The sequence below is a fragment of the Temnothorax nylanderi genome, unplaced genomic scaffold, assembly GCF_030848795.1.
Source record: "Temnothorax nylanderi isolate EJ_2023f unplaced genomic scaffold, tnyl_v1.0 TNYL_tig0076_pilon, whole genome shotgun sequence".
Lineage (NCBI taxonomy): Eukaryota > Metazoa > Arthropoda > Insecta > Hymenoptera > Formicidae > Temnothorax > Temnothorax nylanderi.
Window position 1 is genome coordinate 803,243 of NW_027249138.1, and position 12,727 is coordinate 815,969.

The 12,727-nt window shown below is 43.2% G+C and overlaps 1 protein-coding gene across 21 annotated transcripts in view; it reads right to left on the reverse strand.

Moving 5' to 3' along the window:
* Pmca (plasma membrane calcium-transporting ATPase 2) overlaps positions 1-12,727 on the reverse strand; it is an 84,562-nt gene that overhangs the window by 37,762 nt on the left and 34,073 nt on the right. For 20 of the 21 annotated variants that reach the window (XR_011718543.1, XM_071709415.1, XM_071709414.1 and 17 more), the window contains 8 exons: positions 12,555-12,689; positions 10,759-10,794; positions 9,359-9,798; positions 8,789-9,273; positions 7,532-8,577; positions 7,179-7,393; positions 6,765-6,916; positions 2,538-2,670 (listed from right to left, as the gene is read on the reverse strand). Coding sequence is in view for 20 of the 21 variants with exons in the window: in XM_071709415.1 (XP_071565516.1) it covers positions 2,538-2,670; positions 6,765-6,916; positions 7,179-7,393; positions 7,532-8,577; positions 8,789-9,273; positions 9,359-9,798; positions 10,759-10,794; positions 12,555-12,689 (2,642 nt within the window). In the remaining variant the exon portion in view is untranslated. The remainder of the gene's footprint in view (positions 1-2,537; positions 2,671-6,764; positions 6,917-7,178; positions 7,394-7,531; positions 8,578-8,788; positions 9,274-9,358; positions 9,799-10,758; positions 10,795-12,554; positions 12,690-12,727) is intronic. The other variant, XM_071709411.1, reaches the window with a different exon arrangement.

Here is a 12,727-nt window from a genome sequence, read left to right on the forward strand (position 1 = left end):
GGAGAGAGACTACCTACTTACGCGAGTTTCCCGCGCGGGTTACGTAAAGAGTCGCTCGTTTTAACGGCGAGTGCGGGGAAATCACATGGCGGAGTCGGAGTGTGTAAAGACGTCTTGCGAGAGAAAGTTCGGCGAAGAAAGTTTACCACGAGGTGATTACACGTGGGTCGATTTAACATCCTGCTTAACGTCACTCGAATATCCAGAACGGTGCTTCACGGTGAGAAGTATACTTTAAGAGACAACAGTGTCTGGAGGGGGAGGAGCGAACCTCCCCCGGGGGTGGGAGTATCCCGAGTTCGTCGAAACATAGACATCGATCACTGGACTCGGAGAAGAGTGGTGCACACACTTTCGGGATTCCGGACGTGCCCTCCCGAGAGGGAGGGAGCGTAGGGTGTTTCTGACACGTAATCTCACGAGGACTGAGGGGGGGTGTAGAGCGTATATAAAGGGAAAAGGGGAGAAATCGAGCGTGAGAGATATCGGGCGAGGGGGAAGAGGAGAGAAACAAACAGAGAGAAAGAGATTGAGAGAATGTAGAAAGAAAGAGAGATTGGCTGAGGACTGCGTGGACCACTGCTAAGTTGGTTCTGGCTGTCTGTGGAGAACTACTGTGGATGCAAGCTGTACGGGATATAAGAACGTATATATAATATATATTATGTAATAATATATGTACGCGCAAATATATGTAAAAATATATATATATATGTGCTCAGGTCGAAAGCTCGTCGACGCCAGGAGGTAGTATCAGGAAAACTCGACTCAATCAGAAATCGGTGAATGCTGGTGGTTCTATTCTCCCTACGCATTGGTCACGACACTCGCGATCTTCTCTGAGGAACGTGGGAGGTGCACCGCGATCGGGAAAGCTGGGACAGGGCGAACGTTTCGATTCGCACGACAAATCAAGCAGATCGAAACAAATGAATCTGCACCGTTTTATGAATCCGCATCCCGATCTCCGTTCCGATCTCTCCGCTTGTACAGAGGCTGGTCCACGGGACACTCGTCGCACTCGTGGTTAATTCTCGTTCGATTTGAAGATACGAAAAAACGTCGGCAAACCTCGTGTGATCTTTAGGGGAGGGGAATGCAAGGGGAGTAAAGAATCTCTCTTGTATCTTCGAATCTAGGAGAATTACCAAAGTGTTTCCTGCAATTCGTCCGTACGTCTACTTCGATCACACAGCTGATCTCTCATGCAAATACCACGGATGAAGAGATCGCGCGTCTGGTCCCAACTGTCCCCCGTCCCTCCCACATCGCCGATACTCGCGTATACGAGGGGGGAGATACGGGCGGAGAACAAGCACTAATTTGTGCGTTTACTACGGCAGGTCTCTATGTGTGTATGTGTAAGTGCGTCAACCCTATCAGTGCGTCGTTCTCGTCGAAGAGTCGTGCATGCGCGATCAGTGACGCTGGTCGAGTCGTAACGAGTTCGGATAAAACGTTTTTTTTTCTTTTTTCTTTTCTTTTAATCGCGTTATCGTCTCTTGTCTGCCGTTTCTCTACGTTCGGTCCTGTCACCCTAATCGCGGGGCCGATCGACCGGATCCGGTCGATCGATGCCCGCGACCGATTTCCCCTACCTGAGATAATGACATGACAGATTAGACCTAGCTTCTTATCGGCGTAGACTTACACACTGAGTTTACTTGTTTATAAATATATATAGATATATATAAATATGTATATATGTACATGAATTTGTGCACGTGTTGTACCTAATTGGTAAGAGACACACGGTCAGACATCGCGTCTCTGAAGGAGAGAGCGGGAGAGCGCGCCGAGTGTGTGAAAATCGCGGGTGGCTCTCCGCTCTTCCTTCAGCGAGAGATCGTTTCCCGCGCGCTCTCACGAGCGGCCGGTGGGCGGTCAACGATCCGTCTACTTGGACGCGTTCGATCGTTTGTTGGAGGCACTCTTATCGCACACGGTCGTCGGTTTTATCGGATCGAAAGTGCGGAGAAAAAACGCGCCGCGGGCTCTCTAACGCGATAACGGTGGAACTCAAATGAAAATGCAAACCAAGGTAGCGGTCAAAAACTGAAACAGGCTCGTTGTTATCGTCGCCGTCGGTGGTAATAAGTAGAGTAGTGGTAGTAGTATACAAGTAGTAGTGGATTTAATTATAATTCTGTATACGTATTTGATGGTGATAAAAAGAAATACGCGCGCGCGCGTACGTTCGACGTGCGTACGAACGTCGAATGGTCGCTCGCGCATTGTTAAAAGAAAGGAAAAAATAAAGGGGAAAGAAAAAGATAGAGTCCGGAGAGTTTCGTAAACGTTTAAGAGGACCGTATGTGACTCGTGTGGTCTCCGCCACCTGAACCTGTTAGATTCGGGGGCGGTTTTTCTCTTTGTTGGGTTTCTCATTTCTGTTTTTCGTGAATAGAGAGGAATCGAGAGAATATTGAATCTTGTTGAATGATGAGATAATGAGAGAATGATAAATAGAGAGACAGAGTGACAGAGAAAGATAGATAGAGAGAGAAGGAGAAAGAAAGAGAGTTAGGGATAGTTACCTGTGTCTGTAGCCGTGTTAGACCACGGATCCATAGAATTTGTCCTGCGCGCGGCTTTTTATCCGAGTCGGGGTCGTATTTCTCGTCTCCTAGATTCATCGCACCCATATCATCCGGCTGGCCGCGGCCCCATCTGTTTTTGAAAAAAACATGAAACCATTTCTTCATCACTCGGATTCTTCCTGTTAACTGAATGGAATAGAGAATGGTGTGGTATACTTTTGTTTTGTTAATTTCTTTCTTTGTTCTTTGTATTGTATTTTTCTTTCTCGGCGGCCGAGACGGACGTTTCGCAACCGGTTCTCGTTCTTCACCGTTTTTCCGTTTTCCCCTCGCTCCTCAGCGGTAATCCCTAATCTATTACGAGGTGCTGACGCTACGCGTGACCCGATTGTGCGAGTAAAAGAATCGGTTTATCGATGATTGCGATAAGGTTTGGGCGGTGGCGATATGGTATGGTGGTCAGGTGCGTGTTTGTGCGTGTGAGGACGTGGCCGGTGAGTGATTGATTCCTATCGCTCGCATGATGGGAAAATGTGAAGAAATGCGGAGTGTCTGCCAACAGGCGCGTCTGATGATGCTAAAATAATTTTCTGTTGAAAACGTACACGGTTCTTCTCTCAGTCGCATTCTTTGAAAGGGAGATACAAGTAAATAAATTTTTATTCCCTGGCTGATTCCAGATAGTACTTTCTGTGAGTTTTTAGTCGAGGAATGATCGCCAAGATATTCAATTTTAAGGGAATACAAAAGATGTGCCTAATTAATCTCTGACGGAAGAGGGAAAAAATTTTTGACGATCAAACGTTTAGCGAACACTCCGTATGGACCAGTGAACAGGGAGATGCATAATGGGTGCAAGAGTGCGGATATGTCATAAGCGAAAGTGTGTTCTATCATAAGATATGGTGCAGGTTAATCAGTGTTGTTAATCAGTGTAAAACATTAGAGAGGCAAAACTTTTCTCCGACCGCTGCCGATTTCAGCCTTCTATGTTACAACTAATAGCAAGCACAGAGAAAAGATGCGAGAAATGAGTGGAAAGAAGAGAACGAGAAAGAGAGAGAGAGAGAGATAAAGGAGAAGATATATAAGATAATATGCGCGCGAGATGACGGAGAGAATGCATGTTATTTTTTTCTTTGGATCCGATGTGTGTGATGCGTCAGTTTTTTCTTGGCTTTAAAATCCCCTTCGGGTGTTACTCTGCGATGAAATACAAAAAGCACTCCTCACTTTGATAAGCCGTATACCTTCTCGGGATGCGTTATACGTTGTGTTTCCGTTTCGTTGGCTTGTGTCTTTCGCGCGCTTTACCTACGTCGGTTCGTCTCCTTTGTTAGTCTTTTTTTGTTTTGTTTTAGGATGCGTCGTCACTTTTGCGTCAGGTCGTTGCCTTGGCAAAAAGCAGGTGCGATTCTCCCCTTACCTGTTGAGCGACACACAAGAGCGCGAAAAGCGCGTAGTGTCAACGCGACTACGTGTCGCCTGTCGTCGCTATTTATAGGCTCTCTCGCACAAGCTCTCTCGTGAAGAACGGCACTCGTCGATGGACGAGATGATGCATCGGGCCGGTCCGTAAATTCACGCAGCAATTAACGTTCAACGCATGCAAAGTAAAAAAAAAAAAGAATCAAAACGATTGGACGGTTGAAAGTGAAGGAATTATTTACCATGTCTCTCCTTCAGACATCAGAAATGCGCGTGAACTCGGGGACCGACCCGACGGGGATCGCTCTTCTGTTGCTAATACAGTGAGTGCACGTCATCGGTTTCTCGCCGTCGTCGTCCTGGCAATGCAGGACGCGATGGATGCATGTGCAATATCATACGATATATCGGGGGGGAAATATGTATATCGGGTTTCTGTTCACCTACGAAACGGCATACACACATACACCCTACAGCGTGAATAGCCCTGGCTGGCCCCGTTGTGTTATACAATCGGTGTACATGCACCGTACTACATACTCGGCGGTAAAAGCCTCGCGAGAACACTCCCTGTAACCTTTGGCTAGCTGACCCTTCCGCTCGTGTAGCATTTTAGTAGTGCCCTCGACTCGCGTACACAGAGTAGCAGCAAAAAGCGTGTATATTATCGACTCGACGCGAGATTAACTCGCTTGCGCTTCTCTCGCCTGTTACACGGGACGAGCTTCTCGCATGCGGCGGCATTCGAACCGTGCTTCTCTTGCGTATTAGGAGCTGTCAACTTGAAAAAAAAAAAAAAGAAAAAAAGAAGAGAGAAAGAGAGAAAGAGGGGAAGAGGGAAGAGTATCGATGCGAAAGAGTAACACGAGCGTATATATGATCGAAACTGTTATAATATTAGCGAGTTCAAATTTCAAATTCAAACGCGACAGACAACTAAAAAAGAATTTTTATCTTCTCTTTCTCAATGATGAAAATACTTTTTCCGTGCATCGAAGGCTGATTCTCGCCGAAATTATGCCGGTTTCAATCGACAGGTGTAGAAGATTAGAGAAAAAGTCATGTCCAATCGGGCATGATCGTGTACGTGTGTAGGTATGTGCAACGGACGGGAAGGAAGAGCGAACGTGTTGAATAAGAATAAGGAAAAATACAAAGGCAACGGTCTAAGGACAGGAGAGGAGAATGGGAGTGAAAGGAGAAGAGAAAGAACGCTGAGAAATTCACGTTCCAGCGAATCGAGTGAAAGAGCGTGTGTTAATAAGCATTATCGATCGCGCGATCGTTTCAGATTGCTTGTCATACCGGTCTAAATTAATTATCGAATAATCGCGTTATTAAGCTAAACAAGCTTTCGTCGTTGTTTTTTTTTCTTTTACAGCCCGTCTCGTTGAATATTCAAGATCGTGCGCTATGCGTCGAACTCCGATTAGTGTTCGCGACAGCGTACACTCGCTGTCGCCAGTCGCTCGACACCGCTTACACAAACAAGTACGTAGATTTCGAAGACGGCTGTAATCATGCAACGATTAAGGCCAAATTACGTACAGGTTGGAGGAGCGAGGGGATACCCGGGATGGGGTTCGTTTCAGCGTGCGCGATCATTTACATTTGATCGCGATTGTTCATGATTTACGATCGAAGAAACGACACATGGTTGCTGACGTTCGTAGCACTGAATAATTTTCGAAGCGGAATTTTCTAAAATTACGCTTCTTACGCTTTTATTCAAATCTTCGTCAAGCACTATTTACGGCTACAATAAACATAATTATGTGAGGATTGTGAGAATCCTAATCGTGATTATTTTCTTTTTATTACAGAGAGATATCTATATAATTGTCTAATTAGGCTGCCAATTCGTTAATTTATGTATAATTTTGTAATTGTACAAGGCCAATTTGTTAATGCACTTTGTACATATAAATATAAATTTCATTAATGTTGACATTAATGAAATTTATATTTAAATTAGTTACTTTGCGATCACTTTACAGGTTCATCAAAGACTCCTGTTACTTGCGGATCAAAGTGAAATAATCACGCGAGCTTGCAAATGGGAAACAACATTCTTCGGAAATCGACATAAACTGTTACTAATCCTGTGGTATAGATATGTGTATATACTGATCAATACGAGTGAGTTCAAGATTCGGCATGCAAAGGCATCTACCGCTAATGAGACGAAAACTTACAATTAGAATACTAATTCATGTATAAGTAGATTAGATACCGTATTAGCAACTGTCCATAGATATATTTACTTTAATCATTACGATTTGAGCACAATGCTGACATGTTAATCATATTATAATCTCAGTAATCACAAAAGTGATTACTAAAAAACAATTCACTCATCAAAAAGCCTTTTATTTTTTAATCTTCTGTATATGATTTTTATGTAGCAAAAACATCAAGATGCAAAAATTTCAGTTACTCATCTGAATTAATCAACGGTCTATTTTCATAATTGTAATATGTATATGTGTATTTACGCGCGGGATTAATTGTCAGAATTTTTATTATTGAAACTGACAAATTGCACGATTATCAGTCTGAAAATCTCATTCGTAAATAAATCGTTTTTCTACAAAAAGGAAAGCACCCAGTGTTATGAGCAAGTGGTTTCTTCTCGTTCATTTCTCTCTTTGCAACAAACCTCGTGCTCAAAGATCAAACTAAAAACCGTGTTTATGTGTTTGCATGTGTGTGTGTGTGTGTGTGTGTGTGTGTGTGTGTGTGTGTGTGTGTGTGTGTGTGTGTGTGTGTGTGTGTGAGTACGTAATTTTAACTTACGAAAGAATTTTGGGAATTCGGCGTGTAGGAATAGTCGTAACTATTTGGCCCCATATTAGCGTACCGACTCCGAAGAACAGGCACCACAACCACTGGTCTAACGTGAGCGCTCTGGTGCTGAATGCCATTTTACCGTATTGTATGATGATCACCTGAACAAAATAAACAGGCGATCCGCTATTAAACGATTTTTTAATTCAAGATATACAAAACAACAAATCAAGATATACAAGCAACGCTGTTCAAATCATTGTTGAAAAACTAGTTAGCCATGGTTATCTTGCAATTTATCAATGAACAATATAAATTTAGTTTTATGCGAATTCGGTATAAATATGCAAGGTTTAGCGACGGATTCTATCAATGCTGTCTTTATATCGCAACTGCACGGAACAAGAACATTTGGTAACTTACTTGCGAGAGACACGTGCCGACCCAAATCGAATAGAAGATGGGGTTGGTGAATATTCCCTGGAAGACATTGCGTTGACCATGAATTTTCCTGGCGTTGAATTCGTTGAAGAGAGTCATCATGACGAACGTGTTGAAAATGACGGTGAAGTGTTGCGTGGGTCCGCCGCCTGTCGACGCCACTCCGCGGCCCGTGTCGATGTCGAGCATCAGGTCACCTGTGGTAGCCGTTCGCGAAAGCTTTAGAACGTTAGGTTCCGCTCGATAATAATATTGAACGATAAACGTTCGACGAGGTGGATTGATGAGGTGGAGAGGTCGCGGGAAGGAGGAGGGGGGGAAGGAACGGTACTCACCGGCGAAAAGAAGCGAGAAAATTACGCCCAACTGATAAAAGGCCTGACCGAGAATATTTTTCATCATTGTCCTGGAAATGAGTGGTTTTGTGCGACCGTATGGTCTACGGAGGAGTAGATCGGGCGTAGGCAATTCGGTGGCCAAGGCGAGGGACGCTAACGTGTCCATGATTAGGTTTACCCACAACATCTGCACCGCCTTGAGCGGCGAGTCCTGCACGGCACAAGCACCGATGAAGGCGACAATCACGGCGACCACGTTGACGGTTAGTTGAAACTGCAGAAACTTGGCGATGCTGTCGTAAACGTTTCTGCCCCACATAACCGCTTTCACGATCGACGAGAAATTATCATCTGTCAGGATGATGTCGGACGCCTCCTTGGCGACGTCCGTGCCGGCGATACCCATGGCAAAACCGACGTCGGCCTTCTTCAAGGCCGGACCGTCGTTCGTGCCGTCACCGGTTACCGCCACGACCTCGCGACTCTCGGTTGCCTTGCTGTCAATGATGCCCTTCACCAAGGTATATTTGTCGGTGGGCGACGATCTGGCCAATACTCGCAGTTTCGGCCACACTTTGTCCAGTAAATGTTGCTGCACATCGCCGTTGCTATCTCTGATCCTGCGGTTGAACTCCTTGCCCTCCAGAATGAGGAAGTCTTCGTTCGGCTTTAGGATATTACACTTGAGCGCGATGGACCGCGCGGTGTTTATATTGTCACCCGTAACCATGCGCACAGTGATACCGGCCTTTTGGCATTTTTTGATCGCCTCCGGTACTTCGGAACGTACCGGATCCTCGATACCGACGATGCACAGGCAGGTGAGGTTGGTCACTAGATTATCCTCGTCGTCCCAATTGGGCTCGTTGTCGATGTGAACTTGATTAATCTCCGCCTTGCCAGGAACAAAATCGCGATAAGCGATGGAGATGGTACGCAGCCCGTTGCATGCCATGGGTTCGATCACATTCTTCACTAGACGATCTTGCATATCTCTGGTAAACGTCTCCAGATGACCCTCGCGACCATATATAAAGGCACATCTGCAACAAGATCACAATCAGATTTCTTAATTCTTCTTTGATCTCAAAGAAAAAAGGAACTGATGTAAATTTCACATCAGTACTATGGCCCAACGGATTTCTTTCCTTTGGAAAACGCGGTAAAGTTTTCGCACATATAAAAAAATTGAGAATTGCAGGATATACTGAACCGTAAAGCGATGTATGAAGATTAAGATAAAATTATACGTACTTCTTCATGATGATCTCGGAAGCGCCCTTGGTGAAGAGCCTGAATCCACCACCCTTTCTGGGGATAACAGTGGACATGCTCTTTCTTACGCTATTAAACGTATACACCCGCGTAAAGGTTTCCTCAGGATAGTCGTCCCGCACAGTTTGATATTTCTTGCCCAGGGCTAATACAAATCCAAGTAAGGCACATTCGGTTTTGTTGCCAACCTGCATCGGCAATTCAGAAGGTTCCGACGGCTCCATTATCCGCGACGTGTACGCCGAATCGATGGAGATGGCTTGTATGATCAGCTCGCCGACGTGGCTCGGTATGTCCGAGAAATTCGGCGTCGTCTTGCACATCTTCTCACATATGTACGACTGTACCACGGTCATGCGGTTCGTGGTCAGGGTGCCGGTCTTGTCCGAGCAAATGGCGGTGGCGTTACCCATCGTCTCGCAGGCGTCCAAGTGACGCACCAGATTGTTGTCCTTCATCATTTTCTGCACAGAGAAACGGACGGTCTCAAAGAGGAAGAAAGAACGGACGTCTCCGAAAAGTCAAGACGGGATCTGCACAGTCTCTCACCTTGACAGAATAAGCGAGCGACAAGGTGACGGCTAGAGGAAGACCCTCGGGTACAGCGACTACGAGCACCGTGACACCGATGATCAGATGCCGCACCAGATCACCGACGTATATGTTTCGCCACGGCTTGCCTTCCATGACGAAGGTCTTCACGCAGAACTGTATAATTAGAATGACGACAGTGAGCACCGCGATGGTCGAGCCGGCGTAACCGATCTGTATGGCGAGTTTAGTTAGCTTGGCTTGCAGAACACTCTTCTCTTTCTTCCCGCTCCCCTCGGCGCTCACGGGTGCGGCCGTGTGATGGTTCTCGCCGCCCTCGTGCTTGACGCCGCCACCGCCACCACCACCACCGCCGCCGCCGCCGCCGCCGCCGCCGCCGCCGCCTCCACCGCCTCCCGTCACGTGACTGTTCCCGGTAATCTCTACCGACTCCTCTCCTTGATTTACAACGCCAAGATTAGATCGTGTTCCATCGTTATATGCCAATCGAGGCTCAATCGACTCGAGCGATCAATCTCTACTCGCACCTCAGTTAAGATTCTGATCACGCCTAATCGATCGCAACGTCGACTGAGCCTTGATCGTTAAACTTAGAAAGAGTATATCCAAGTTGTTAAAAGCATTCTAATAAAATAGTGGATGCTACTCGAGTTAATGGACAGAAGTTTAATGAGAGATGATCAAGATTAAATGGTAGACACAGCAGTTACATGTTAAAAACACAGATTTAAAACCACGGGTGTTTATATCATTACTAAAATGCAGAAAACGAGAAGCTAATGCAAGAACGAGGTAGCCGCTAACGTGTCAAATGCATATAAACCACTGCCAATAGAACACGCAAAGATCAGTAGGGAACACGGAAGCGTGGACAATATAATTTCATTTTTTCTCTTACACTCGGTCCTGGATATAGCGTTTAGTAGCGAGCGATATATTGAGGTCACATCCTTTAAATAAAATGCATAGCGATCTGCCTCACCATGATTTTCATAATTTCAAGTTAATATTATTATCTCGAGCAAGCAATTGCGCGCCATGTATACCAGGTCCGAGTACACTCTTAAACCGTGCTCAATGAAGACAGGGGAAACTGACTTTAATTGAATGTTGCTAATGTGATAAAATATTCCTTTATACGCGACATTAGTGTAAGGTTGTAGATATAACTAATCGAAGTAACACAGGAAAAAGAAAATGTACCCGAGAAACACAGAGAAATGAAGAAGATGACGTGAGAGATAAAGATAAAAAAGACTGAATGCTGCCTTGAGGATTCGATCAATTTCTTGGCATTAATAATAAACCTATATGTGTATATATATGTACACATAATTATATCGAGGTATAAACAATAAGAATATATAGATGTATATATATTATTCAGAATTATTCACCTGGTAATGACTTCTTCTTCCGCTGCTTTTTAGCCTCTAGATAAAAAAATACATGCAAAACGAAATTGATTAGCAATCTATCTGAGAATATATATGCCAATGGTAATAAGTCGCGTCATTAAAAGAATTTACGTATTTTGTAATTATAATTCTTTTCTTTCTTTTCTCGTTAAATTTCACAAGAGGGTACTTAACACTAACAAATGAGGTAGGTACAGCCCAGAAGGTCAAACATATAGAACCAGGCTGTTGCTTCTATGATAAATGGACAAATTCTCACTAATATAACTGTAAGAGTGCATAAGAATGCATTCCTGGGTAATACACACATGCACGCACGCACGCATGCACGCAAGCACGTACGCACGCACGTACATGTCAGGAAAATACAGATTCACCTTCCAGGTTGTGCAATAACGAAAAACATACAGAGGAGCATGGGTCATCAAAGAAAGGAATTATGCTTTTGATATTCTATTTCCATGTATAAAATGTCCCAAAAATAGCGTACTTTTCTTAAATTACAAATACTGGGGGAAATTAGATTAAAAAGCAAGCTATCGAAGATTAAAAGCTTTCGACGAGTTTAATCTCTGAATTAAACAATTCCTCTTCTTTTTTAATAGAAATCAAATCTTGGAACTTTAATATATTATTAAAATACGTAAAATTTTGGTTCTTGATTTGAAAAGTACGTGACTTCTAAGACAGTTTCTATAAAAATGACTTAAAAAGATTATAGAGTAATAACAGTTTAATTCATTTTGCAATTATTGAATGTAAGACTTGATATACACATATCAGACAAAGATAAGAAAACATTATATAGCAGAAACATTATACAGCAAAAACATTTTAGCTATGTAGAGAGGGACAAAAACACAAATGACTTATGAAAGTAAGAGACATAATCAAGTAATGGTCTCTTGAAAAAATTCTAACGATAAGAGGCTTCTTCATAATGGTAAAACTATGTACATGACACTTTAATGAAGATAAATCGAAGTAATCTGCAAATATTACTCGGTTTGCCTACAGTGCCTAATACATTAACGTATATAACTGAATGGGGGAAAGAATTTTTTGTTAATGGAGGAATTGTCATAAAATAATACTGCTGCATTATTGCAGTTTTATAAGAATATTTGGTTTACTTTCTAAAAGTAGAAAGTAGAAGGTGTTTGCTCTCGAAACGTTAACAGATCAAAACGCAGGTTCTCTATAGCCAATTAGTTAATGAGTTAATAAAAATACGAAAATCCATCTGTGTTGGCAAATGCAATGTCGAGGGTAAAAAACCAAGGAATAAAAGAAATGGCTATTTGTAAAATCCGTAATAAAAAATTATCACACCAATTCACGTCAAAACCATGCGTCCACTGCGATTCGTCTACACTCATTTTGAAACATTTCGTAAATATCATGCGAGAATATAGTGGAGTACCAACAACTTCTATTAGAGGCAAGTCGGCGTAAATTCTATTCGCTACTCAAGCTACTTGTACTATGAACACGTCGTAACACATTCATTTATTGACTTTTCAATAGACTTTTCAATAGAGTTTACTGAATGATTCAGAAGTTGCTAGTAGAGAGACAGGTGTACTAAATCATCAGAGTGAAGAGAATATGGGATATTCGATTTCGAAATTAATCTAACAAAGCCTAAGAGAATTTCAAGAAACACGTACTATATAAATATAAGAAATTACATTACTCCAAGAATTTAGTAACATCTGTATAAATGTGTAGTCATTCAAAGTCATGAATCGATCGGGAGTAACGATTGCACATACCTTTCTTCATTTTCTTGATTTCTTGCTCCTGTTGATCAACAGCAGCACCCAGTAAGGTAAAGATAATACCCGCCTGGGAGTTAACACCTACTGCAGCAACTAACATTTTTCCGGAACCCTCCATCACGTGCGTACCTTTTCAACAATACAATATACACAAGATAGTTTTTCAT